General features: G+C 47.4%; 1 protein-coding gene across 1 annotated transcript in view; it reads left to right on the forward strand.

Annotated features, from left to right (window-relative positions):
- The first annotated feature begins 3,426 nt into the window (after positions 1-3,426).
- Positions 3,427-25,016, forward strand: part of LITAF (lipopolysaccharide induced TNF factor) — a 28,780-nt gene continuing 7,190 nt past the window's right edge. The window contains exons 1-2 of the mRNA XM_087815651.1: positions 3,427-3,472; positions 22,631-22,855. Coding sequence (XP_087671777.1) covers positions 22,636-22,855 — 220 coding nt within the window. The 5' untranslated portion in view covers positions 3,427-3,472; positions 22,631-22,635. The remainder of the gene's footprint in view (positions 3,473-22,630; positions 22,856-25,016) is intronic.

Here is a 25,016-nt window from a genome sequence, read left to right on the forward strand (position 1 = left end):
CCAAAGTCATGAAGATTTACACTTTTGCTTCCTTCCAAGAGTTTTATAGTTTTCCGCTTTTGGGTTAAATTTTGTGTATGGTATGAGGTAGGGCTCCAACTTCATTCTCGTGCCTATGGACATCCAGTTCTTCTAGCACCACTTGCTGTAGAGACTCTTGCCCCAGGGAATGATTTTGACGCCCTTGTTGAAAATCTATTGGCCACACATGTATGGGTTTATATCTGGACTCCCGATTTTATTTTGTTGATTTATAGGTCTAGTCTTATGTTAATACCACGTGATTTGATCGCTGTAGTGTTTATAGTAACTTTCGTAATCGAGACTCGTGAAAAAATGAAGGCAACTTTGGGTGTGTTTTTTCAAGATTGTTTTTCATTATTTGGAGTCCCTTGTGATTCTATATGAATTTTAGCATCAGTTGGTATAATTCTGCAAGAAAGGCAGTTGGGATTTTGATAGAGATTACATTAGATTTGTACATTGGTTTGGGGGGGTAGTGCCATCTCTGGTGGTTAGTTTTATGTGTCAGCTTGGCTAGGCTATAATACCCAGTAATTCAAGGAAACACTAACCCAGGTGTTGCTGTGAAGGTGTGCTGTTGATGTCGTAACTGCTACAGGTTGGCTTTAAGTAAAGGAGATTATTTTGGTAATTTGGGCCTCATGCAATCAGTTGAAAGTCTTTAAGAGCAAACTGAGGTTTACCAGAGGAAGAATTCTACCTATGGATTAGAGTTTCAGCTCCTGCCTAAGAGTTTCACATATATTTATTTATAACTATCATCTATCTATTATCTATCTCTATCTATCTATCTATCTATCTATCTATCTATCTATCTATCTATCTATCTATCTATCATCTATCTATCTATCTATCATCTATCTATCATCTATCTATCTACCTATCTATCATCTATCATCTATCTGTCTATCATCAATCATGTATCTATTTATCTGTCTGGTTCCATGTCTCTGATAGAACTCTGACATCACATGAATGTCTCTCCATTTATTAAGGTCTCTTTAATTTCAGCAATGTTTTGCAGTTTTTAGTGTACAATTCTTAAACTTCCTTAAATTATTTTCTGAATTTCATTTTTGTATCGCTCCTTGTTAGTGTATGGAAATGCAACTGATTTTTGTCCGTTGCCGTAGCATCCTGCCATCTTGCTCGCCCTGCTTATTAGCACGACTAGTTTGTGTATGTGTGGATTCATTAGGCTTTTCTATACAGAAGATCATGCCATCTGAGAATGGAGACAGTTTTACTCTTCCTTTCCAACCTGGGTGCTTTTTACTTCTGTTTCTTGCCTAATTGCCATGGCTGGAACTTCCAGCACAGTATTGAGAAGCAGTGGCAAGAGCTGACATCCTTGCTTGAACCTGATCTCAGTGGGGATGATGCCAGCTGCGGGCTTTGCACAGATGGTCTTTATCAGGTTAACAAACTTCTCTTCAATTCCTAGTTTGTTGAGTGTTTTTATCATGAAAAGGTGTTAGATTGTGTCAGATGCTTTTTCTGCGCCTATTGAGATAATCATTTGGCCAGTTTACTTTTCTTGGCTTCTCGGAAGCATTGGGTTGGAAATTCAATCTCTGTGGTTTTTCGGGGATTAAGAAAAGGGTTACAGTTTTACAGCTCTCCCCAGAAAAAAATCGAATACTCACAGCCGTGGTAAGTGTTTAGGGCAGATGAAAAAACACAGCCAGCTCCTGCAGTTGAGGGGAGAAAAATGCATGAAAACGTGGTAGCACCAAGTAAAAGACAGAAGGAAATTCAGGTGTGTGATTGCCTTTCACTCTGTAGAACAGAAGGAAAGAATGGGAGGGAGAACATCCACATGGGGCTGGTTTTTAAACATTTTTCTCTGACAGATTTTCTGTAGGGCTTGTGTCTCGATGGTTTAGGATACTCTGGTTTAATGTCAGGACAACAGGTCCTTCTGCCCACCTTGAGGATGGAGAATGGTTGAGGTTGGGCACAATCCAGCTTTCTCTATAGTTAGAAAAAAAAAAAAAAAAAAAGGTTGGCCTTACTAATAACGTCTACCTGACAAGTCCCCATGCTTGGGAGGACTTTGAAATCTCCTCCTCTGACTGAGTAACACGGGCATGGCTGATGGTAGCTGGGTTGACATAATGAACAGTGGTGAGTGATTTGAACAGGGATGGAGAGGACAGTTTGCTGTGGGACCTTGGGCGAGTCACTCTCCCTGTTTAGGTCTCAGTGTCTCCCTGTCTCAGTGTAAAGGCAGGGGACTCCACCACCAGAGGAGTTCTAGGATCCAGGTCTACGAATCCAGGAATGCCCAAGTGGCATTTCTCCCTACAGCCACACCAGGGCTCCACCCATCTCCAGGACTCTATACTCTCAAAGCCCAGCACAAGCCCATTAATGCCCTATAATGACTCACCAGGGAACCCTGCTCCATCAGGGCTTCAGATATTACAGTAGCAGGCAGATGGGCTCTTATCAAACAGGCAGGCAGCAGTCATTTACCGGCAGAGGGCTGAGTGGATGTTGAAACAGGAATTACTAATTTCCAGAGTTTCCAGTGATGACGTAAGACAGTGCCTAGGGGCCACAGGCCACCCTGGGGACCTACAAAGCAGTAAAAATAGCAGATAAGATTTATTTAACACAATCTATGCTAAACCCTTTGCCTGCATTATTTCAGTTAATCCTCAGTAGATCGTAAGAGATAGGTACTGTTACACCCATTTTACAGACAGGAGACTGAGGCCCAGAGGAACTGACTTACTCAAAGGCCCAAGGAGTACTTAGGGCTGTCTGGATGCGCCTGAACGTACAGATTTGAGTTACGGGGAGATAAGGGCCACCCTCAAAAGGACAAGGAGCGGGGATCCCTCAACACGCGATCTGGGACTTGAGGTGGGTGGTCCCGGTGTCTGAGGGTGGGGGAGGGGAAGGAATGCCGAGGCGTGAGGCGGGGGTGGAGGGGCAGGCGCAGAATCTGAAATGGGAGACCCCAGGATGGAGCGAGTTGGGGGCTCCGAGGTCGGCACTAGGGGCCTGGGCTGAAACTGGGGGTTCCAGGGAGGGGGGAGGTCCGGGGTGCAATCTGGCCGGTGGGAAACCAGAGAGGTGGAGGGGAAGGGCAGAGTCCAGAGGGCAGGCGGTCTCTCGCGGGGTCAGGCCGGGCGGGCGAGGGCCGGGGGTGGTGGCCCGGGGGTGCCCAGGCGCGGCTGCTGGCGACGCTGGGAGGCAGCGAGGAGCAGGAAGCCTGGGCCGCCCGCCCCGCCCCTCCTGGCCCCGCCCCGCCCCGGGCCCGCCCCTCCTGGCCCCGCCCCGCCCCGGGCCCGCCCCTCCTGGCCCCGCCCCGCCCCGGGCCCGCCCCTCCTGGCCCCGCCCCCGCCCCTCCTGGCCCCGCCCCCGCCGAGGTGCCGCCGGCCCGCCCGCCTGCGCTGCCGGCTCAGATCTCCCGGCTCGACTGGCGGCGCGAGCGGCGGTGAGTGCGGCGGGGCAGCAGCCGGGGCGCTAAGGGAGGCACGGCGGCGGGGCCGGGAGCCGGGGGCCCTGGGTGCGAGCACCTGCCGGGGGCCCGGGAGCAGCTGAGGCCGGGGGACCCGGGGCTTCGCGCCGGTCGTGGCGGCCGACGACCCCGGCGGGCCCCGGGGTTCGAGACCGGGTGGCGGGCGCGGGGCTCCGGCCGAGAACTCCCTCGCGGGGCCGGCGCGGGCGGGTTTCCAGCCCCCCAGCGCTTGTCTCGGCCGTGGGACGGGCGGGGTCCACTCCGGCGCCCCGAGTGGGCCGATCGTTCGCGGATCGCGCGCGGCGGGGCCGCCCGTCCCCGAGCTGAAAGCGCGCTTCTCCGGGTGCGCGGCGCGCTCTGCGGCAAGCACTGCCCTCATCTTTCCAGGGAAGTCGCGATTCGCCCTGGTGGCTGCGATCTTAAAGTTGAGATTTTTTCAGACTCGTCACCCGGGAATTCTGAAACAAAACCAAACAACAAACCCCGACGAATCTCCCGATACAGGTCCCAGAAATTCGGCTTCTAGGGGCCACGGCATCTGCGTTTCTGCCCCTTCCCGGGGGAATTCACGCAGGACCCAGGACCACCCTCAGTGGGTGCCCGTGTGGTCACCCGCGGGCCTGGGGAGTCCCGGGAGATGAAAATCTGGGACACAACGCAAAGGGAGCGTTGGCCTGGCTAGATTCCCGCCGCCCCGTAAGATTGGCACCCAGTGAGCGCAGGAGTTTGCCCATTTTCCCGTCAGGATGAATGCTGTGGGCACAGGCAGGGGAACCTGTGGCCGAGGTGGACATTGCCCCTCCCGCCAAGCTAGGCAGGTGCCCTCCCCTTAGCTTTCCAGGTCAGTATGCATATGGCAGCGGGCTGGGTGTTAGGCCAGGAGCTCCTGATCAAGGTCAGGGAGGGGAAATGGTGAATCCTGGAAGGGCCATCATTTCAGGGATCAGGTCAGTTGGACCTTCACTAGCTTTCACTTTTGTGCTTTGGGATAGTGGGGCTGATGCCATCCACCCTTGGACTGTGCTTTGGTGGTTGGGAAATCCAGTTTCTGGAAACCACAGGGCCTTCCTATCTAACCCATCAGGTTAGACTCTGCCACCAGTCTTCCCATGGGAGATAAATCTCTCCCCTCCGCCTTGGTGCTGGTTCAGGGGCCTTTTGGAAGGAAAGTTGTCCCTGCAGTTCTCCTGGGGCCCTTTTAAGGAAAACCATGGTTTGCATTAAGGTGAGGCTCACTTACTTTCCTACTCCCACCCCTAACCTTCTCAGAGTGGCTCTTTTAAAATAAGACTAACCTGGGTGCCTGCAAAGAGAGCTTGGATTCTGCCACCATGTTTGGTTTTATCATAGTTGGATCAGAATCCAGAGAGCAGGTGACCTGTTCTACCTGGCGTAGAATAACACCCATGCTGCACTTGGCTTTCCTCTCAGCCAGTCCTTGCTTTGGGATCTAATGTGCACCAGACTCTCTAAGAAACACTTATTGTAGGTCTACTATGGGAGAGGCCCATCTTTCCTCTTTCCTATTACTTTAAGGCATTAATAATAGATGCTTTTATTCACATTTGAAAAAGTATCCTTGTAATGTTGCCATGGATTAAGTGACTTGGTGATTGATCTGAGACGGAGAATCAATTTGTTAAGTCTCTAAAATACTAGACTGAAGTAATTCGCTCTTTTTGGTGAGTAAATTTCACTTTGTTCCTTCAGTCCCTTTCATGGGCTGGCTGTGGGGAAATGAAGTGCTACCCTTGCCCTGGAAAGGACACAGCAGGAATGGCTCCTGGTCCTAAGGGGTTTATGCTATGAGTGGAAAGTGGAAACACACACAGTTGTTAAAGAGCCAGTGCTCACTAATGCCCGAATGGGGGTTAGGAGAAATGGAAGGGAAGTTGCTTTGAGCATGGGGACAGGTTAATCAAGAAAAGTTTAATAGCAAAGCTGACGCCTGAGCACATTTGGCAGAGGGACATGGGGACACCGGCAGCATTCCGCATTTGCAGAAGCATCTCAGCAAAGCTTCGGAGGAGGCGCAGACACGCCCAGGGTTGAGGACAGTAAAAGGAACCATTGAGAGAGAAGGAGTCAGAAGGTATTTCCAGCTTAAATTAACTTTCAAGGACATAAACAGTGTATGAATTGCGGTCCTTGACCATCCACACTGACCAGAAGTATGTATGATCCCATTCTGAGAACAGGCTGGTGCCTGTCAGGGACTTAAAATTCTGCCACCCAAGATGAATCTCCCCACAGCTATAGTGATGGTGGGAAAAAGGAGATCCATATGAGGAAGTCCTGGAGTCTTGGTACTGGGCCTTGTCCTCTGTTTTGCTTTTGCTGCCTTGAAAATAGCCCTGTGGGTGAGGTGACCCATCTCATCAGGCAGATAGGCCTCCTTAACTGTCTCTCTTTAGTGCAGACGTGTTTGTGATGTCTTTGGTGCTCATTTGGCTGTCCATGGCCTGTTCAGCACTTGATTGGTGGTTACTTACCATAAAATTGTTATTTGAGCTTAAAGCCGTACTTTCCTGAAGCCTGGAAATTTCATCCTGTTGTTTGAATCTGCGTTGGCACTCTGGGCAGCTGTGGTAACACTTCTGTAGCTAATGAAGTTGCCCCTCAACTTACTTATTTCAGTAGAGGAACTGTGTGTAATTTCATAGGGTTTGAGGTGTGGACAGAATCTAGGGTGTCTGTAGTGATTTCCTGCTCCCCTACCTAGTAGGTAGGAAGTTAATTCACCAGGATCCTGAAAGCCTAAGGCACTTTTTAAAAAAAATTATATCTTTATTGATTTCAGAGAGAGAAAGGGAGAGGGAGAGATAGAAACATCAGTAATGAGAGTCATTGATCGGTTGTCTGCTGCACAACCCCCCCCCTCCCCCCCACTGGGGATCTGGGGATCGAGCCCCCAACCCAGGCATTTGCCCTGACTGGGAATCTACCACGATCTCCTGGATCATAGGTCGATGCTTAACTGCTGAGGCACTCCTGGTCGGGCCTGAGGCACTTTCTTTATCACTTCATTCTTTTTGGTGTTAACTTCAGGAAAGATAGTGCCGGAGAATTTAAGCTACTTAGCTCTTGGAGCTTTAGAATTGACTGTGTTTCTGGGGTAGATTTAAGAGCTTAGCATTGACTTGCCTGAACCTTGAGTTCAGGGAGGTTATCATTGATATTTTTTAAAGTTATACTCAAAATAACAATATTACAGAAAGTATGTAAGATGAAGAAAATGAGGCATAATCTCAGCATGTGAGTGTAACAGCTAACATGTTCGGGTTTTTTTAATTCAGCTGCCTGGCCTTTTGTCATGGTGCCTGTTTTTTTATGGAGTTGCAATCAGGGTACACACAATTTTGTCTTGATGCAGTCCCATTAATGTTCTCATTGCACTGTTTCATCAAAAACCGTCATGTGGAAACTGGGGAAGTGGTTTCACCAGGAATCCAGAGGGAAATTGCCCGCTCTGGTTCTGGGGGAGCAGCCCAACTCCCCAATCGAAGCATTTTCCATTCTGCAATTCACTGTAATTTGTACTCGCGCTGTGTTTGAACCTGCCTTTCAGATTGTGGTAACTGTATCTTTGACTTGTGGAATATACTGCCCTGCAGAAACAGACAGAATTCAGAAGATGGAATTTGAAAGCATTTCTCTGAAACATTGCACTGTGAATGTCTGTGTTTTTATGGAAGTGGACTGAATTTGAATTTTTGGGGTGTCAGATAGCCTAACAACCATGGTATAATTTCTCACTTCCTTTCCCGAAGATGGCTGGAGATGCCAATTCCCTCTTTTGTCTAAATTCTCCCTCCTTACTAACTTAGAGTTTTAGAAGCGCCATGTATGTTGGACTTTTTCTGGAACCATAAGCATGTTAAATTCCATTACAACAAAAACAGCATTGCAGAGTCTTTGTATTTTAAAGATGTCTAGCCAATGGCCCCGACTAGCGATATTCCGTGTAATAAAGGTAAAAGTGAAAGAGTTCCTTAGGGCTTTTGTAACCAGGTTTCACTTTTGCTTACACTATTGTAAAAAAACATTTTTCTCCTGAGACTGTAAAAGACCAGATATTTTGGGCCTTTCCCAGCTGGTCCTCCACCTTGTGTACAAATTGGGCTATTTTCTTTGGAGACCTGACAATTTGCATGTGTGCCCTTCTTTTGCTGAAGGAATCCCTTTTTTCCTGGGGTCTCCTGGGGTCATTTCTGTTACACATATTCCAGGATGTCTCCCTGGTTTCTTTTCTGGGGCTGGAGGGTGGAGGCGGGGAGTGGAATTGAATAATCTTCCTTTTTTCTTCCTGAAAGAACTGATCTTAGAGGATTAAGTTGGTGGTGAAAACACTGCTTTATCTTCTCTCTGAAGGCCTTGCCCTTTTGTGTGTTGGTCTGATACCTAAATCCAGAAAACAGTTTTATACACATCATGAAGATGTATTTTTAGAAGAGTTTATTACCAACATGTGGTTAGACCACTTTGTTGAGAGTTTTGAAAGTTACATCTTAAGGGAGGGGGACAGATTTGTGGAATATTAATGTGTATTCAGCTGGGAGGAGTTTGGGAGATTACTTATATCTTAAACGCCTGATCATTTGCTTAAATTTGGGGATATCTTTTTTCTTTCTTTCTTTTTAAACCTCCCAATTAGAAATATTAGAAACCCTGGTCATCCACTTAATTTTTTTAACCTTCCTAGTTAGAAATATTAGAAACCAAAATACAATAAAAAAATACTTTCTTTTTAAAAAACAACACACAACACCCTTTTTTATATATAGGATGTCCCCAAAAATGTATACACACACTTTGAATAATTATAAAGGCAGTGTTTATTAAAATACATTTCTTTTTCAAAATTGAGCTATCAGCTGTTAAAGTGTGTGTACATTTTTTGGGGGACACCCTGTACATATATTTTAAAAATTTAACTTGAGCAACTTTGGATGAGGCCTGCCTGCCCCATTTTGCCTTATAATAAGTTTAATTTTAGATCTGCAGGAAAGTTGCAGTTAACATAGGGGTTCCCGCATACTCCTCACCCAGTTTCCCTGTTGTCAACATCTTACATCATCACGGTATATTTGTCAAACTAAGAAACTGACATTGGTTCCTCACTATTAACCAAACTCCAGACCTTATTTGGAGTTCACCAGTTTTTCCACTGATGTCCATTTTTCTGGTCCAAGATCCCATCCAGGGTACCACGTTGCCCTTAATCCCCCGTCTCCCGGTGTACTCTGGTCGGTTACAGTTTCTCAGTCTTTCCTTGTTTTTCATGACTGTTTTTCAGGAGTCCCAGGCAGGGATTTTGTAGAATTTTTCTCAAATTGGGTTTGTCAGATGTTTTTGTCATGATTACAAAGGAGTTATGGGTTTGTGGAAAAATGCCACAGAGGTGACATGCCCTTCCTGTTACGTCACATCACATCAGGGGACACATGATAGCCATGTGACATTGCTAATAACATTAACCTTCATTGCTAGATGAAGGTGGGGTTTGCCAGGTTTCTCCACTGTAGAGTTACTCTTTTTCTCTTTTTATTTATTATTTAAAAACAAGATACTAAATCCAGCTTGTACCAGGAGCAGGAGGGAAGAGATTAAACTTCACCTCCTAGAGTGGAGGGTATCTACACATGTCACTTGGAATTTTTTTTTTTTTATCGTTTTTTAATCCTCATTGAGGATATTTTTTCCATTGCTTTTCAGAAGGAGAGAAGCGAAAGGGGGAGAGAGAGAAACACTGAAGTGAGAGAGGCACATGGATTGGTTGCCTCCTGCACGCACCCGGACCAGGTCTGGGCATAGAGCCTGTAACCGAGGTACCTGCCCTTGGCTGGAATCGAACCCGGGACCCTTCAGTCTGTGGGCCTACGCTCTGACCACTGAACCAAACTGGCCAGGGCACTTGGAATTCTTCTGTAAGAAGAATTCTTCTAATGCACACTTCAAAAGAGCTGGCACTGTGAATATGCCTGTTGTCTGTGGGGTAATGTAGGTCATATATGCACATGAAATCTCAGCTCTGCAAGGAGGTAGGCTGTGTATCGCTTTCCCAAAGCTCTGTGGGGAATCCAGAGAAACAACAGAGCCCTTGCTTGCCTTCGAGGGGTGTAGTGTGGTCCATTTGGGCAGCAGAACCTAACTCGCAGACAGGAGGCAATTAGGCCGCATGAGGAAGGCATATGCCATCAGGGCTGCGTGGCATGGGCTAGGCGGGGACGTGGGACAGGCTTGAAAAGAGGACAGAGGTTAACGTTTGCCTCGCTGTCTCACCTTACTCCTAAGCCTTGCTAAAGGCGAGACTGTTGTTTTCCATAGTTTTCAAAGACATGACAATTACAGTACCCACAGTCATCTGGAATAGATCCAAAACGGAGGAAATAAGCAAATATAAGACTGCCAAGTAGTGTAGGTGTTAGCATTAAGCCAGATGCCCAGGCTGTTTACCTTTCTCATAGGTGGCACCCAAGGAAACTAGTAACCCTTACTTTACCTGGAGTCCTCACACCCCAGCTTCTGGTTTCCCAGTTGTCGGAAGCTGGGAATCAGCAGACGGAGAGGAGGGTTGGGGGCTGTGCTGCCATCGGTCCAGGCTGGACTATGGGCAGCCTGGGATAGCATAGCGAACAAGCATTTTCTTAATTATTTTTGCACATTTTAAGAAGGCAGAGGGAAATATGGGATCAATTTTAGAACATGGTTAAGATACTTTCTGGGGAGGGATGTTGAAAGAGGCTGTCAGTCAGAATGAAGCAACACCATGAGACTGGCATTTGCGTTGTTTAGACGTAATCTGGGGGAAGGACCCCCTTGGCTGTGGGCCGTGGGGCCTTTGATGTGTGTTTGCACTGACGGGGTAGTTGTTGGGTGGCTTTTGCTGTGGTTGGTTTCTCCCAGTGTTCTAGGTTTTGAGGCTTATTTTTAGAATCTGAACTCTCCTTGGTAGGAATTGAATACTTTTAGGGGGTTTTGAAGTTGCTCTTGGGCTACTGGTTAATGAAACAGAACCCTTGTGTGAGATCCGTCCCTAGAGGGTCCAGCCTGGTGCCCACCTCGTCCAGGCCGGGCTGTTGGTGGTGTGAATGTTCCCATAACCCGACTGTACCCTTTGGCCTCACCATAGGACACAGGTGTGTCTGTTCTGCACGCTTGGCCACACTGTCCCCCAGACCCTCTACTTGCCTTAGAACCTGGACTCAGTTTCCCCTTGTGTCTGCCCCCGTAATCTCTCCGTGTTGGTTAACTTTACCTCCCCAGATGGGTTCCTTAGGGCCGTCGAGGGAGGATCCGTGTCTCCCCAGCCCCTCATCTACCATCAGCTTTCAGAACCTCCTGTGTGAAAAATGGGTAATAGCAGGTGGGTGGGTGGAGGTGGAAGAGGGCATAGAGGGGATAAATGGTGATGGGAGATTTTAAATTAAACTAAAAAAAGAAAATGGATAATAGCACAAAATGCAAAGGGAATAACTTTATTTTGGTAAATAGGATGTGGTTAGTACAAATTTGAAATTATATAGCAGGAATGGTAGAGTACACATCTTCTCACCAAATAGAAATGATCAGAAGCTTAATCACTGTGCAAACATTCCGGGAGGGGCCGAGGGCCAGGTGCTGGGTAGGAACATGGGACACAGTTCACGGGACAAAGGGCTGTGATGATGTCGTTTCACTCAGAGGCAGGAGGACCTAGGAGGCCAGCTTGGGGAAGGCAGATAAGGGTTTGTAAAGGAGGCTTTTTTCTCTATTAAAAAAAGATTGGATTTATTTTCATTATAAATATAATTACAAATATAAAGTTACAATCAAATTATAAATTCGTTGAGTTATAGATAATAAACACATTAAATTTAATTTATTTTTCTTAATTTAATTTTTATTATGTAATATTGCTCTGGTTCAGTATACAAAAGATCAACAAGGTTATAAATGTGAAAAGCATTCGTTCCACTGCATCCCCAGTTCACCTGCCCTGCTTACTGGCAGCCATTGTTAGCAGTTTCTTGTGTATCCGTTTGGAGATATTTCTGCTTATTACATAAGGAAATATGTATGTTCCCTGATACACAAATGGTGGCTTGCTATAAACGGTCTTTGGGATGTTTTCAGGCAGTGACATATCTTGGGGATTACTGCATTTCAGCACAAAAAACTTCCTCGTTCTGTTTTGACGGTTGCATACCATTGCCTTGGGCGGATGGACCATCACTGATCTACCCGGCTCCCTGCTGATGGACGATTAGGTGGTTTCTAGCAACATTGCGGGGAATACCCCTGTGTGCTCCTGGTTTTGTCACTTTCCCCATGTATGGGGTTATCTCTAATACAGATTCATGGAGGGGAATTGCTGGGTCAGAGGACTCGTGCATGTTAGATTTTGGCAGATGCTTCCATTGCATAAGCCTCAGTTTACCTTCCCACCAGTACTGTGTGACATTTACAGCCAGGACAGCGCCGTGTGCAACCAAATGCTTTGCTCTTTGCCAGGGTGAAAATGGCAGATCTAATAATGGGTGAAAATATCCTGTTATCAGTTGTGAGTTTATTTTAAAAACACCTTTTATTTTTAGAATAGTTTTAGATTAACAGAGAAGTTGCAGAGTTAGTGCAGAAGTCCCGTATACTCCATCCAGCTGCGCCCTCATTGTTAACGTCTTACATCACCAGGTATGTTTGTCGCAGCTAAGAAACTGACATTGGCACCTTACTATTAACCAAACTCCAGACTTTGTTTGAAGGTCACCAGTTTTTTTCCACTGGATTCTGTTCCAGGATCCTACACTGTATGTAGTTGTCATGTCTTTTCCTCCTCTGGTTTCCTTAACCTCGGCAGTTTTGAGGAGTACTGACCTGGTCCCCTGTAAGAAGTTGTCCAGGGTGGGGTTTGTGTGATGTTTTCTCATGATGAACCTGGGGTCAGAGGTTTGGGGGAGGAAGACCACAGAGCTGAAGTGTCTTTTTCACCCCATCCTATCAGCAGGTATGTGATGTCCAGGGAACTTCTCCCTGCCAACGTTAAGCCTGGCCATCTGTCTCCCTGTGGTTGTAACTGCACCTCCCTGCTTTGGAGAGAGAGGAGCATCTTTTCTTATGCGAAGATGAAGTTGTCCAGCAATGGGTCATGGTCGGCTGGATGCGTGTGGGGTTGAGGAGTGGGGGGACCACTGGAACTGTGTGCAGGCCCTCGAGTCCCTGGGGACCTGCTGTAGAAGGGCTGATGGGAAGGAGCAGCCCCTGAAGGATACTGAGGCTCAGGGCCAGGCCAAATGAGGAAGCCCTTCCCGAGGGGGTGCCTGGCAGCTCTGAGAGGAGGACAGAAGCGGAGTGGGCTTGGAGGGGTTGAGGCTCAGGAAAGAAGGCTGTTGAATCCGTGGATGTGGGCGAGAGGCAAGGAGCCCTAGGGCCTGAGGCCCAGGCTGAGGGAGGAGGGGCATTTTGCTTTTACATTTTCACAAGAAAAGATTTGAACCACTACAGAGAATGGATTCTCGATGCTCGAAGTGTGATGGGGTCTGTGCTTGGGCCTTCCTGCCCCTTAGCAGTGAAACCTCTATGTCACTTTGTGGGCAAGCAACTCCTTCCCTGGGCTTTACTCAGCTTCCCTGTAAGTAATTAGAACGGGTGTGTTTATAGTAACCCACGCGCCCAGTGTTCTGAGTACGCCCACTAGCTTCATTAGTACAGCAGCCCTCCGAGGTGTAGATACTTTTATCAGCCCATTTTCCAGCTGAGGAGACCGAGGCACACAGAAATGAAGCAACTCGCCCCAGTTCAGCCAGCCTAGAAGTGGCTAGAATTTGAACCGAGGGAGCTTGGTGCCAGAGTGTCTACTCTTGAACATTCGACCGGCCTTAAAATTCCATTGTCTTAATACTGTTTTCTTCCAGCATTTTTTACTCCCCTTTCCATGCCCTGCCTGCTCACATTTTTCCATGCCCTCTCTTTCCTCGGAGCAACTGTTGGGTATTCAGCAGGCCGGGCCAAGGTCCATGCCATCCCTGCTGTCACTTGAGCGATGGGTGGTACCCGTCTACTCTCATGAATGGTGGGACCACATGCAGGTGTTTCTGAAAATGCCACATGTGGCGGTGTGTTGGGTGCCAGGCAGAGATGTCCCTCCTGTGACATCCCTAAGCTCAGTGGCAGTGGCCTTGGTTTCCCCACCAGGTCATTTTCGGATCGGGCCCTGCTTTGGAGCCCCTTGTACCTTGAACAGGTGTCCAAGGGGAATTGTGTTTGGCATTATCTCTGCCCTCTTCCTCCTTTGCTTTTGGCCCTGGCCTGCCAATGGGTCATTTCACCAGAAAGGGACGGGGGTGGGAAGGAAAAATGACCCAAGATTCCATAAGTCCCTCATCTGCCACTAGTGTCCCCTCAGTCCTTGCCAGGTATCAGCGAGCACTGAGGATGGAGATGCCTGCAAAGGTTGAACTCTGTTCCCCCTTCCCGGCCACACAAGTCAGCAGGAGTTGCTGATGTTACCGCATCTCGGCGTACAAGTGACCTGGAGCCTCCAAATTTTCTTGACACTTACGGAAAAAAGACAGCTTGTCGTTTCTGGAGAATGGATGATGACACATCATCCATATTGAATGAGTGGCTTTAGAGCCAGGCCTAGGACCAGGTAATGAATGCCGAGTGACAAGTATTTCTGAGTTTGGGGTGGTGGCAGTGATCACGAGCCCAGATCTTGAATGGATGATATCGTCACAGGAAGCGCCACTTCTATAACCCCCACCAGAATTGGGAGTGGATGCTGTCAGAAACCAGGTGCCGCTGCAGACAGCAATGTGACAGATTTGCATCAGGGAATAGAAATGAACGGATCTTGAGGCTTGGAGACTGGCTTTTTTTTCTTTCTGATTTTATCTTGTTGGTGTTTGCACGCCTCCACACTTCCTCTTTCAAGTTCTTACCACCCACATCTTGACTTGGTCGCCTGCTGCACGTCCTAGGGTGCCCTGTTGAGAAACATCGCTCCCCCCAGGAATCCGGGAGGGAACAGGATCCCAGACCCAATTAAGTGATTCCAATTCTGGAGCATATCTGGTGATGCTTTGGCCACATGCTCACGTTGCCTTGAGCGAACTGTGAGACCATCCATGACTGAGGCTTGTCACATGAGCATCTTCCTCTAAAAACTTGCTTTCTCAGATTCTGAGTTGAGGCTCTGAGGGTAAGACCTTCTCATTTATGTCAGTTTCCAGATCTTGATGCCATCCAAGATGGGCCTTGGTGTCCTTTTTATACCTGGCTATTTTCTACAAACATTTGTTGAAGCATCAGGGTGACCAGCTTGTCCTGATTTGCCCAGGATTTTCCCAGCTTTAGCACCAAAAGTCCTGTATCCAGGGAAACCCCTGGGCAAACTGGCATGGTGTGTCACCCTATGAAGCACCCATGATGTTTGGAGCCTCATTCTAGGTGCTGGAGATGCAGGTTTTAATAAATTAAAATTTTTGCTTTTATAGTTATACAGACTGGTTGGCAAGACAGACAAGTAAAAAATTCCGTGACAAGCACAGCAGAGGAACACTTATAATCACAGCTAACACATCCTGAGTGCTTGTGTGTCCCTTGTTCTGGGTGCTTTTCACAAGGATTTATTTCATCTTCCCAAGAACCTTAAGAAACTACCATTGTGCCCATTGTACAGATGGGAAAACTAAGGCACCAACGTCATGCCTTGGGACATGGGGGAGCCTGGATGTGATCTCAGGCACTCTGGCTCCAGACCCTGCACCCTTGATTTCTGCACTGTGAGGAGAGGTTTGGGGAGGAATTCTGCCCTGGGAAGGCCAGATGTTATTTCTTGGAGGGAGTGACAAGCATGCTGGGATATGATAGGTGAGAGGAATTTACAGACACATTGGGAGGGAAGGAGGGAAGGGAGGGAGGGAGGGAGGGAGGGAGGGAGGGAGGGAGGGAGGGAGGGAGGGAGGGAGGGAGGGAGGGAGGGAGGGAGGGAGAAAGAGTGAGCCTGGCACGTTGAAGACATCTAAGCAAGGTTGCTGGTGCATAAAAGATTTGCATTTGCAGTGGTGGTAGGAGGTGAAGTGAGAGGGGTGGGAAGTGGCTGTCCAGTGAGTCCTGGAAACCTCCCTCCATTCTGGGCAACCTGGTATCTTTGGTTACTCTGGTGGGCACGTTGGAGGGTATCAGACCCCAGTGGTCTTGATTTTAGGTAAATGGCAGTCACTGGATGGTCTGGACAAAGACTAGAGGTGAATTTGGAGGCTCGGGTTGTAGGCTTTGGCTTGTGACCTGGAGACCAGAGATTTCCAGCAATGCCTCTTTTTTCTTTTTATTGAAGTAAAGTTCATATAACATAAAACACACCATTTTAAAGTGTACAGTTCAGTGGCATGTAGTACACTCAGTGTTGTACAACCATCAGCTCTGTGTAGTCCCAGAACATTTTCATCTCCCCAAAAAGAAACTGGACCCATCAGCAGTCACTCCCCATTTCCTCCCGACACCTTCCCTCCAGCCCCTGGCTGCCACTAATTTGTTTGCTGTCACTGGATTTACCTGCTCTGGACATCTCACATGAATGGAATAATGTAAGATGTGGCTTCTCTCACTCGGCATCATGTTTTCAAGGCTGACTCCGGTGGTGTCTTGGAGCTGAGTTATCAGTGACAAAGCTGCTCGGCCAGCCACCTCTAGACTTCCCAGAAGTCAGATTCTTCCCTTAGATTAGAATTTAGGATTCCAGGCAGACTGCTGCCAGCCTTGGCTCCCAAGATGTCGAGCAAATGCGGGTCTAGGCCCAGGACAAGTGAGAGGACCCTCAAGCTCTCCTGAAACAGCAGCTCTCCTGGTGTGTTTCAGGGAATTCTAGAGCTGTCTAGGCCACATTTTTGAAGAGCAGCTCCGTTGCTGAAAGTAAGGTCCTTCATGGAGTTTATTCCCATGTTCTGAGGTTTTGGAATCAGTTCATCAACATCACAGGGCCTGAAGGCGTGGCTTTCCTCTAGGATTTCCAGGGCTTTTCTCTTCTCTTTCAACAGGATATTAGAAAGCTGGGACTGAGCTGCTCTGAGACTCTGCTGGCTCAGAGGCCTTTGCCTTTTTCTCCCCTGGTGATGGCAGCATGTGGCCAAGATCTCCCAGCTCACAGTCACTTTATTTTTATTTTTAAAATTTTTTTAAAAAACATATCTTTATTGATTTCAGAGAGAGGAAAGGAGAGGGAGAGAGAGAGAGAGAGAGAGATAGAAACATCAATGATGAGAGTCATTGATTGGCTGCCTAGCCCGCATCCCGGGCATGTGCCCTGACTGGGAATCGAACCCCGATCTCCTGGATCCTAGGTCGATGCTCAACCGCTGAGCCACGCCCAGCCGGGCCACAGTCACTTTAAATGTGTAGCTTTGGACAAAATTTGCATCTCAGAAATTCTGAGATTCCTCCTTCATCGTTTGCCTCCCTAAAATGAGAAGGAAGAGCTACCTTTGGTTAATCAAGACCCTGGCCCCCACCCTTATTAAAAAGGCGGAAGGTTTTGCATTGCGGAGTCCCGGTGACAAAACTACTTAGACTCCATGATAGGCAGGTGTTTCTTTTGTCTTGGCTGTGTGGTATGAAAGTCTGCGGGAGATGCATCTTTTCACCTGTGTTAGGGAGGCAAGGAGAGAGGTGACACCTTGAGAGGTGTTCAGATGTGTTGCTTCCGCTGAGTATTTATTGTCTATTCGTTTTGTTTGGGGACAAGGTGTGCAAAACGAGGCTGCTGATTGTGCCTGGATCTCCAAGCCGGGAGGTGCTTTGGTGAGATCTGAAGAGCTTCGGAATCGGTGGGTATGGGTTCAAACCCCAGCCCTGCCACTCCATCTGTGTGACTTTGGACAAGCAACTTAACCTCTCTGGGTCCCAGTTTTTTCGTTTGTAAGTCAGGATGATGATATCAGTAATCCCTGACTCAGTGGTTTGAGAACTGCATGGATGGCACATGTCAGGGCATGAATTTACAGGGCCCATTACAAATAAAGTTAGGAGCCTGACATGGTTCATGTTAATGCAGTTGTGAAACTGGGAGTGGGGAGAGTGGAGAGTAGTAGATTTTGCTCAGGCCAGAACCTCTGGACTCAAAGATGTCAAAATAAGATTTTAATAGCTTCCTTAACTGGTACCCCTTAGCACTCTAAAGTTTCTTTCTGGGGTGAGGACCCAGCAGGTTCAAGATCCAGACGAATGACTGGTGACAGGAGGAATTGGTTGGCCCAGCCAGCCCAGCAGCTCGGCCTCAGTGCAGCAGAAGGGAGTGTCCCCTGGGCAGGCCACCCTATCCTGCCCATCTCCCTCAGCTGTGGCTCATGAGATTAAGGTGTGAGAGGGCTGGGCATGTCTGCAAAAGAATATACAGATGTAAGGGACATTAGGACTTAGTAAAAGGTTAGAATGTGTTTGGATGATTGCATTGATGACAGCAAGGAAAGAGGAGACACATTTTAGAAATTCTGGATGAGGAAATGTTGGTGATTTGGAAAACTCATTGGACCCACACGTGGATTCTCAGTGGGGACTCAAGGGAGTGAAACTTGGTTCTTGGGGGGTGGAAGGAGAAGTGAAAAAATATCTTAGATATTACAGTGGTGTGTGGCCCTCCAAAACTCAACCCTACCCAATGAAATCTTATTTCTTAGTATTTCATTTCTCTTGTTAGGCAGAAATTAAATTATATTTAAATTAATTAATTAAATTTAAATGTAATTTAATTTTACTCCTTGGGGCAGGGGTAGGGGGGTGGGAGGGTAGTGGGGGAGGCAGCTGTAATGAAAACAAGATTGAGAAATCCTGTTCTCTACCGGTTCCATGGGTTCCAGGAATGATCTACACCCAGACTCCTTCCTCTAGGCCAGGAATAAATATCCACATACCCCCTCACTGCCCGTTTAAGACAATATCTTTCACTAAGCAAATTGTTCAGACTTGGAACAAGGGAAATTTTCTGCGAGGGACCCCAAAATTCCAAGTGGCATATTTGCAGATGAGAAAGTAGGGGCTAGGATTATGCAGGGGTCAGGAGCCAGTTTCGAAGGCCAAGCCCAGTTCTTGCAGCAGAAATGCAGCTCATGGATTGAAAATGCCCCCTTTCCTTTTCTACGACCAGCGCTCACATTCCGAGACAGAGCATGGGCCCCGTGCAGCCCCAGAGGCGCGGCCCAATTCCAAGTGTCCAGAATTTCAGGGTGGAGGCGGCCGAGTTTCCACCCGAGAGGCCTTCTGCGTGGAGGGCCCTTGGGACAGCATGGGTCCCCCCCCCTCGGGCCAGCCTGCTCACACTTTCCATATTTAAAATATGGGTTTGGAATGCCTCCCTGGACTTGGAAGTAACTGATAAACCAGCCATTCTGAGATGATGAAAACAAATCTCCAACCCTTCGCCTTTTCTTGATCTCTATGGGAGAGGGTGGAAGGTGAATGGAGACTGGCCTTCAGTGTGTTCTCTTAAATGGACAATCGGGAAAAGCCACTCTCTGGGGTTTAATAATAAAGTTAAACAATGGTGGGGGGGCAGGGAGTGGAAGGAGACCCCCTTGTTCCTTTACTTCCCCCCACGAAGCTTCATGTAACCATGGCAACCAGGGCTCTGCAGAGATGCCCCAAGGCCCAGGATTCTCAAGGCTGCGCTTTTATGTGTAAAACTGTGGCTTTGTGTTTTGTTAAACTCAGATGCTTTCCTAGGTTTTCCACTTTGTCCCTGTAAAAGGGACACAAGTATTAGATATAATTGTGCTAGCGCCTCAGCTCACAGGCAGCCTGATTGGAGTGACAAAGGGTTCTCTGGTGACAGTGGAGTGTGTGTGAGTGTGTGTGTGTGTGTGTGTGTGCACCTGTGTCTGTGTTGGAGTGAGAGACTTCTCTTAAGAGTGTCGTGGTTAGATCAATGAGTGAATAAAACTATCCTAAAAAAGTGAAAGAAAAAAAAAAGTGTCAGGTTTTGGGTTTAGATAAGGAGGGAGGGAAGGTGGGTTGAGCAAATCCTTTCTGGAAGGGTGGGTGGATGGCTAGGTGGGCCTCCTTGCCCCTGGGGGAAGTCAAATAAAAAGAAATGGGAGGGAGGTAGAACTGTGACTGAGTGAAGTGGCATTTCCTGGCCTGGGGCCTTGGGAAGGAACGCTGTGGAATTTGTTTAGAAAGCTTTCAAACTAGGTGGTTATCTGTTGTTGCTCTTTTTCTTTATTTTTATTTTTTACTATTCTAGTTCGTTGCTCTCATTTTTTTCAAAATTATAAGCATGCTTTTGTGGCTATTTCAAAAGCAATGTTCCCAAGAGCCAATGTCCTGAAATTCTAGAATATAGGATGTGACTGCAAGAAAGGTGATGCCTGGTCAATAAGCAGGGCCCCTGGGCCTTCATTTCCAGAGCAAGGAGTTCTTACAGGTCAGGGACAGAAGGCGCCCACCGCCTGACACCTGTATGTTCTCCCTTTACAATTTCTGGCTCGTTTCTTTCCTTTTGGAGGAGAGAGGTGGTGGTTTTGAAGTAGAGGAATTGCACTTCTGAGTTGAGTATTGACTTCCAGCGGTTTGACCCAAACTGAACAATTTAGGGCATCCCAGACCTTATTTTTCCTTCCCAAAGCACGCCAATGGCAACCACAGCAAACGGGGCTATTTTAGGCTTGCCGTATGCATGGCATTTTCTGCTCCTGTGGGGTTTTTTTGGGGGGGGCGGGGGCTACATGACTCAGTTTTCTTAGTAAATTGTGTAGGACCTGCCTTTCCTGAGACAGGAAGGGACAGCGCGTCCTTGACGTGGAATGCGGGTGTCAATTCCTGCAAAGCACCCTGGCCTGTTCCCCCAGCTGAAGACTCCTTCAGCCCGGTCCCCGCCAGAAGCAGATGGGGAAGCTCCTGGGGCCAGCCTAAGGGAGCAGCAGCAGATTTAGGGGATGGGCCTGATAGAGAAGTGTCCTGGGCTGGTCTTTGTGGTCTGTGTTTGTCCTCCTTCTGCATTTTTGTCTCTGTATGTCAGAGGGACCTGGCAACATTCTTTAACCACTTTTCACAGTGTTCTCATTTTTAACCCCTGAACCCGTTTTCACAAAGATGTCCTGTGACCTGCCCTCCTGCGTAAACCTCCCCTGTATACTTGGGTGTCTGCCCTTCTGGCCTGTCCACCCACACATAGGGGCCTTCTGTGGTTTTCTTCTTGCTTTTCTTACAGACTTTCTGTGTCATCTACCCTTTCTAGGGGGACCTACCTCTTCTCTATAACCTTCTGTGGTTCCCATTACTCCATAGCAGTACTATGCCCTAGAACGAGGAAATGGGCCACATAGGTAATTTTAAATTGTTTAGTAGCCACATTTTTAAAAGTTTAAAAGAAACGGGTGAAATGAATTCTTACAATGTATTATACTTAGCTCCATATATCTAAAATAGTATCATTTCAACATAAAGTTCTTGAAATCCAGGGTGTATTTTTACATCGACATATCCCAAATTGGACGGTAAAAATTTTATAAATGCATTTCACCTTGATTCAGAGTTTATTAAATTTGCTGTTGCAAAAGTAGATTCATGTACCTGAAGTGTCGCAGACTTACATAAAAGTTTTCCAGTAAACGAATTTCATATTCAATTTTAAATTTAAATGGCTTAAACTTAAATACAATTTTAAAATTGAGTTCCTCAGTCACACCAGCCACATTTCAGGTGTTCAAGAGCCTTGTGAGGCAGTGGAGACCCTATTAGACAGCCCAAATAGAGAACATTCCATCCCTCCAGAAAGTTCCATCGGACAGCACAGTCTTATAAAGTCAAAGCAACCCGAAAGGACTTTGAAAATTTTCTGGAACCTGGGCCCAGACTGTGTAGCTTTATTATTGACTTTGTTTTGCACACGTTCACTCTCCCATCCCTCTTTCCACTTGGAAATACGTGCTCTTTCTTCCCTTCCCCCAGAGAAGTCTCTTTTTTCATGCTCGGCTTAATGGCAGCACTTCCTTGAAGGATTCTCCCCTTCTCGCTGCAGTAGAATTAATTGCTGCCTCTGCTTCCCACGGGTTCTAGAAGACGAAGCAGAATGCATGGGAAGGGGCCCCAGGCCCGTTGGAGCCCCCAGACCATGGCCTGCTGCCCTGGGAGCTCATATCCCCATTTCTCCTGAGACAGGTTTGAATGGATCTTCTAACAGGGCAGCCTTGGCCCTGCCCCATTGGAAAACAGAGCCACACAAAGGCCGGCACTGTGTCCTGCTCCGCCGGCTGCCCCGGGGCTGTGAGCATGGGCCTTTAGACAGGAACACACCCTGGGTACGGGCCATGTAATTCTAGGCGAGCATTTGCTCCACGAGAAAAAAAAATCCTTTCTTTGCCCTCACAAAAGGAAATATGCCCCTGGCTGCTCTGAAACTCATTTTTCAAAATGGGAACTGGGTGTGTGTGTGTGTTTACTTTTTTAAAAACTATAACATGCATACAGAAAAGTGCACTAAATTGTACAACTCGAATTTTCACAAAGTTAACATACCATGTTACCAGCTCCCCGATGAAGAAAGAGAACATGACCGCCACCCCCTCCCCCTGAAAAGGCCTCCCTCCTGCCCCTTCCGGACTCTTCGCCTCCCCAGAATGACCACTTTCCTGACTTCTAGCCTCATGATTCATTTTTCCCATTTCTGAACTTCATGTGCACGGCATCACACTGTGTGCGTTCTTGGCGTCTGGCTTTTGCTCAGCGCTCTGTCCGCAGTAGCTTGTGATTGGTTTCGAATGCCTTTGTCTTTTCTGGCACCTCAAGCTTTATTTGTAAAAACCACAGCAGTTCAAAAAAAAACATTAGATGTGAAAGATAGGTTGTTGTTGGGTGGTGGTTTGAAGTGTGAAGAAACTTCTGCTCAAGTTCCATTGACGTTTGCTTTTGGGATTTTCTAGGTTTGGGTGATTTTTGGTTGTCATTGTTTACCTTTTATCTTTATTTAGGGAATCCTTGTTAGTGATAATTCTTGGGTCTTGAAGGGATGTGAACTCCCTTTCTGGCTTTTGGACAAGGCTGGACACGAGTCATTTCCTCGGATTTTCTTTTTGTCAGGTAGAAAATTAAAGATGAGGGTGGAGAAGAGAGAGAGAGATGTCAATTGAATTACTGATTTGGTATCTTCTGGTTTTGCTTTAGGTGAAATGTCTGCTCCAGGACTGTACCAGGCGGCCGCTGGGCCCTCGTCGGTGCCCACTGCGCCCCCATCCTATGAAGAGACGGTGGCCATTAACAGTTACTTCCCCACGCCTCCTGCACCCATGCCTGGGCCAACCACGGGGCTTGTGACCGGCCCTGATGGGAAGGGCATGAACCCTCCTGCGTACTACACCCAGCCAGTGCCTGTCCCCAACGCCAATGCAAGTACGTGTGGCCTCTTGGTCTTCCCAGTCCCCCTTATCTAAGCCTTTGCCTTGGGGGCTCCTTGAGAATCAGCAGAGCCACCCAGGTGCCTCTGAGTCTAAGCAAAGTGCCAGTCAGTCCAATTTTCGTTTGTATAAAATGTTACATACAGTCCTTTAGGTTCTGCACCAGTGAGGCTCATGGCTTTTCCATAGTAGAGTACAGTTTATGAGCTGTCTCAAGTCCGCCGTAAACCGACCCTTTGGCACTTATACAGAGGCACAGCCCACTGTGCCAGAGAAATGGGGTAATGACGCTTAGCTTCTAAGGGCTCCACCCTTGCTGCTCAGGTCTGATAGAAGCTCTGGGCCCTAAGATTGGGCTGGAGTAGGAGAGGGAGGAGAAAGAGCCATGAGTGGGGAATGGGTGAGCCGAAACCTGCCCAGCCCACCAGCACACCATTTGCAAAGCTTGCTCCCCCGCCTTCCAGCAACTTTTTTTTTTTTTTTTACATCTAATAAGGGTTTAATATCCAAAATGTATAAAGAAATCATACAACTCAACACCAAAAAGACAATCCAATTAAGAAATGAGCAGACGACCTGAATAGACAGTTCTCCAAAGAGGACATACCGATGGCCAAAAAGACATATGAAAATATGCTCAGTGTCACTAATTGTCACAGAAACACAAATTAAAACCACAATGAAATATCACCTCACACCTTTCAGAATGGGGAGGGCCTTTCTTTTAAAGCTTGTTCTCTAATCCATTGCTTCCCACACTTCTTCCAAAGAAAGCATACCTGAAAAAGCGTACCATGTGTCGTGCACAGTGGGCCAAATGGCCGAGGCTGTTGGCTGCTACAGCCGGCCAGCGTGGGGCTCCAGCCCCATCATTGCCCGCAGCAATAAACCCTGGGGCCATCAGTGTCTTGGCACACCGACATTCATCTGTGTGGCACAGTGAAGACTCCAGTGTGGACACAGACACGTGGCACTGGACACAGGTGGCTGCCGCTGGAACCATGGCCTCCATGCCTCGGAAACTGGGTGTCGCTGTGTCCACTGCTGTTGCCGTCTCGATGTGTACCGTGCATGGCTCATTTCACAGAACAGGCAGAGTAATTCGGTATATTGCTTCCAATGAGTAGCCTCCAAGTCTGGCTCTCCAGGCCCTCCAGGAAAGTACAGCATCTTTTTATTTAATGTTCGCAATTCATTCACATTGTTCTGAATTCAGAGAACACAGGTGTGCAAGAAGTTTCACTCCCTTTCCCGTTGCACCTCATTGACCCTCACAACTTTCAGGTCACCACTCTTTAAGTTTCTATATCCTCCCACCATGTCTTTTTGCAGACATAATGAATACAAATAAATACTTACCACTTCCTTTTCTTACCAGAAACGGTAGCGTGCTACATACATGCTGTGTGTGTGTATGTGCCTTCTTTTGCACCTTTTTTTCTCACCAAAATATTCACGTGAGTACGTAGACAGCTCTCATTCTCTTTTGCAGTGGCACAGATTTCCACTGTGTGGATGCACCACAGTTTATTTAACCAACCAGTATCTATTAATGTTTACTTGGCTTATTCCCAGGCTTTTGCTTGTAAACAGCACTGCGTATGTCATTTCTTAGGTATGTAGAAATGCTTAGAAGAAATTCCCAGAAATAGGATCTCTGGGTCCAAGGAGAAGCACATTTATAATTTTGGTAAATATTGCCAAATTGCCCTCCACGAAGGTTGGTCGTTTTGCACCCCTGCCAGCAGTGTCCGAGAGTTTCTGTTTCTACAGAGCCTTTGCCAACAGAGTATATTGTCCGACTCTTGAAGTTTTGCCAATCTGATCAGTAAACAGTTGTATGTTGGTACAGTTTTAAATTTCATCTGTTATAGTGAGGGAGGCTGAACATCTTTTCATTTGTTTAAGCCCATCCGCATTTCCTCATAATAGCTCCCCTTCCTGCTGGAACTAGCTACAGCTGGTTCCTGTGGCTGCGCACCGTGACTCTGTTTGAACCCCTTTCTCCCAGAAGCCAGCGTGTTAATTCGAGCACTTCTTTTAATATCGGTCCTTGAAGGACCAAAATGGAAGAGCTGGATCTTGCCCCAAGTATCCATCCTTCTCGAGATGAAGGAAACCGAGTCAGAGGTGACGGGAGGTGGGCTCCATCTCCA

This window comes from Miniopterus natalensis, chromosome 3 (genome assembly GCF_054644295.1).
Source record: "Miniopterus natalensis isolate mMinNat1 chromosome 3, mMinNat1.hap1, whole genome shotgun sequence".
Classification (NCBI taxonomy): domain Eukaryota; kingdom Metazoa; phylum Chordata; class Mammalia; order Chiroptera; family Miniopteridae; genus Miniopterus; species Miniopterus natalensis.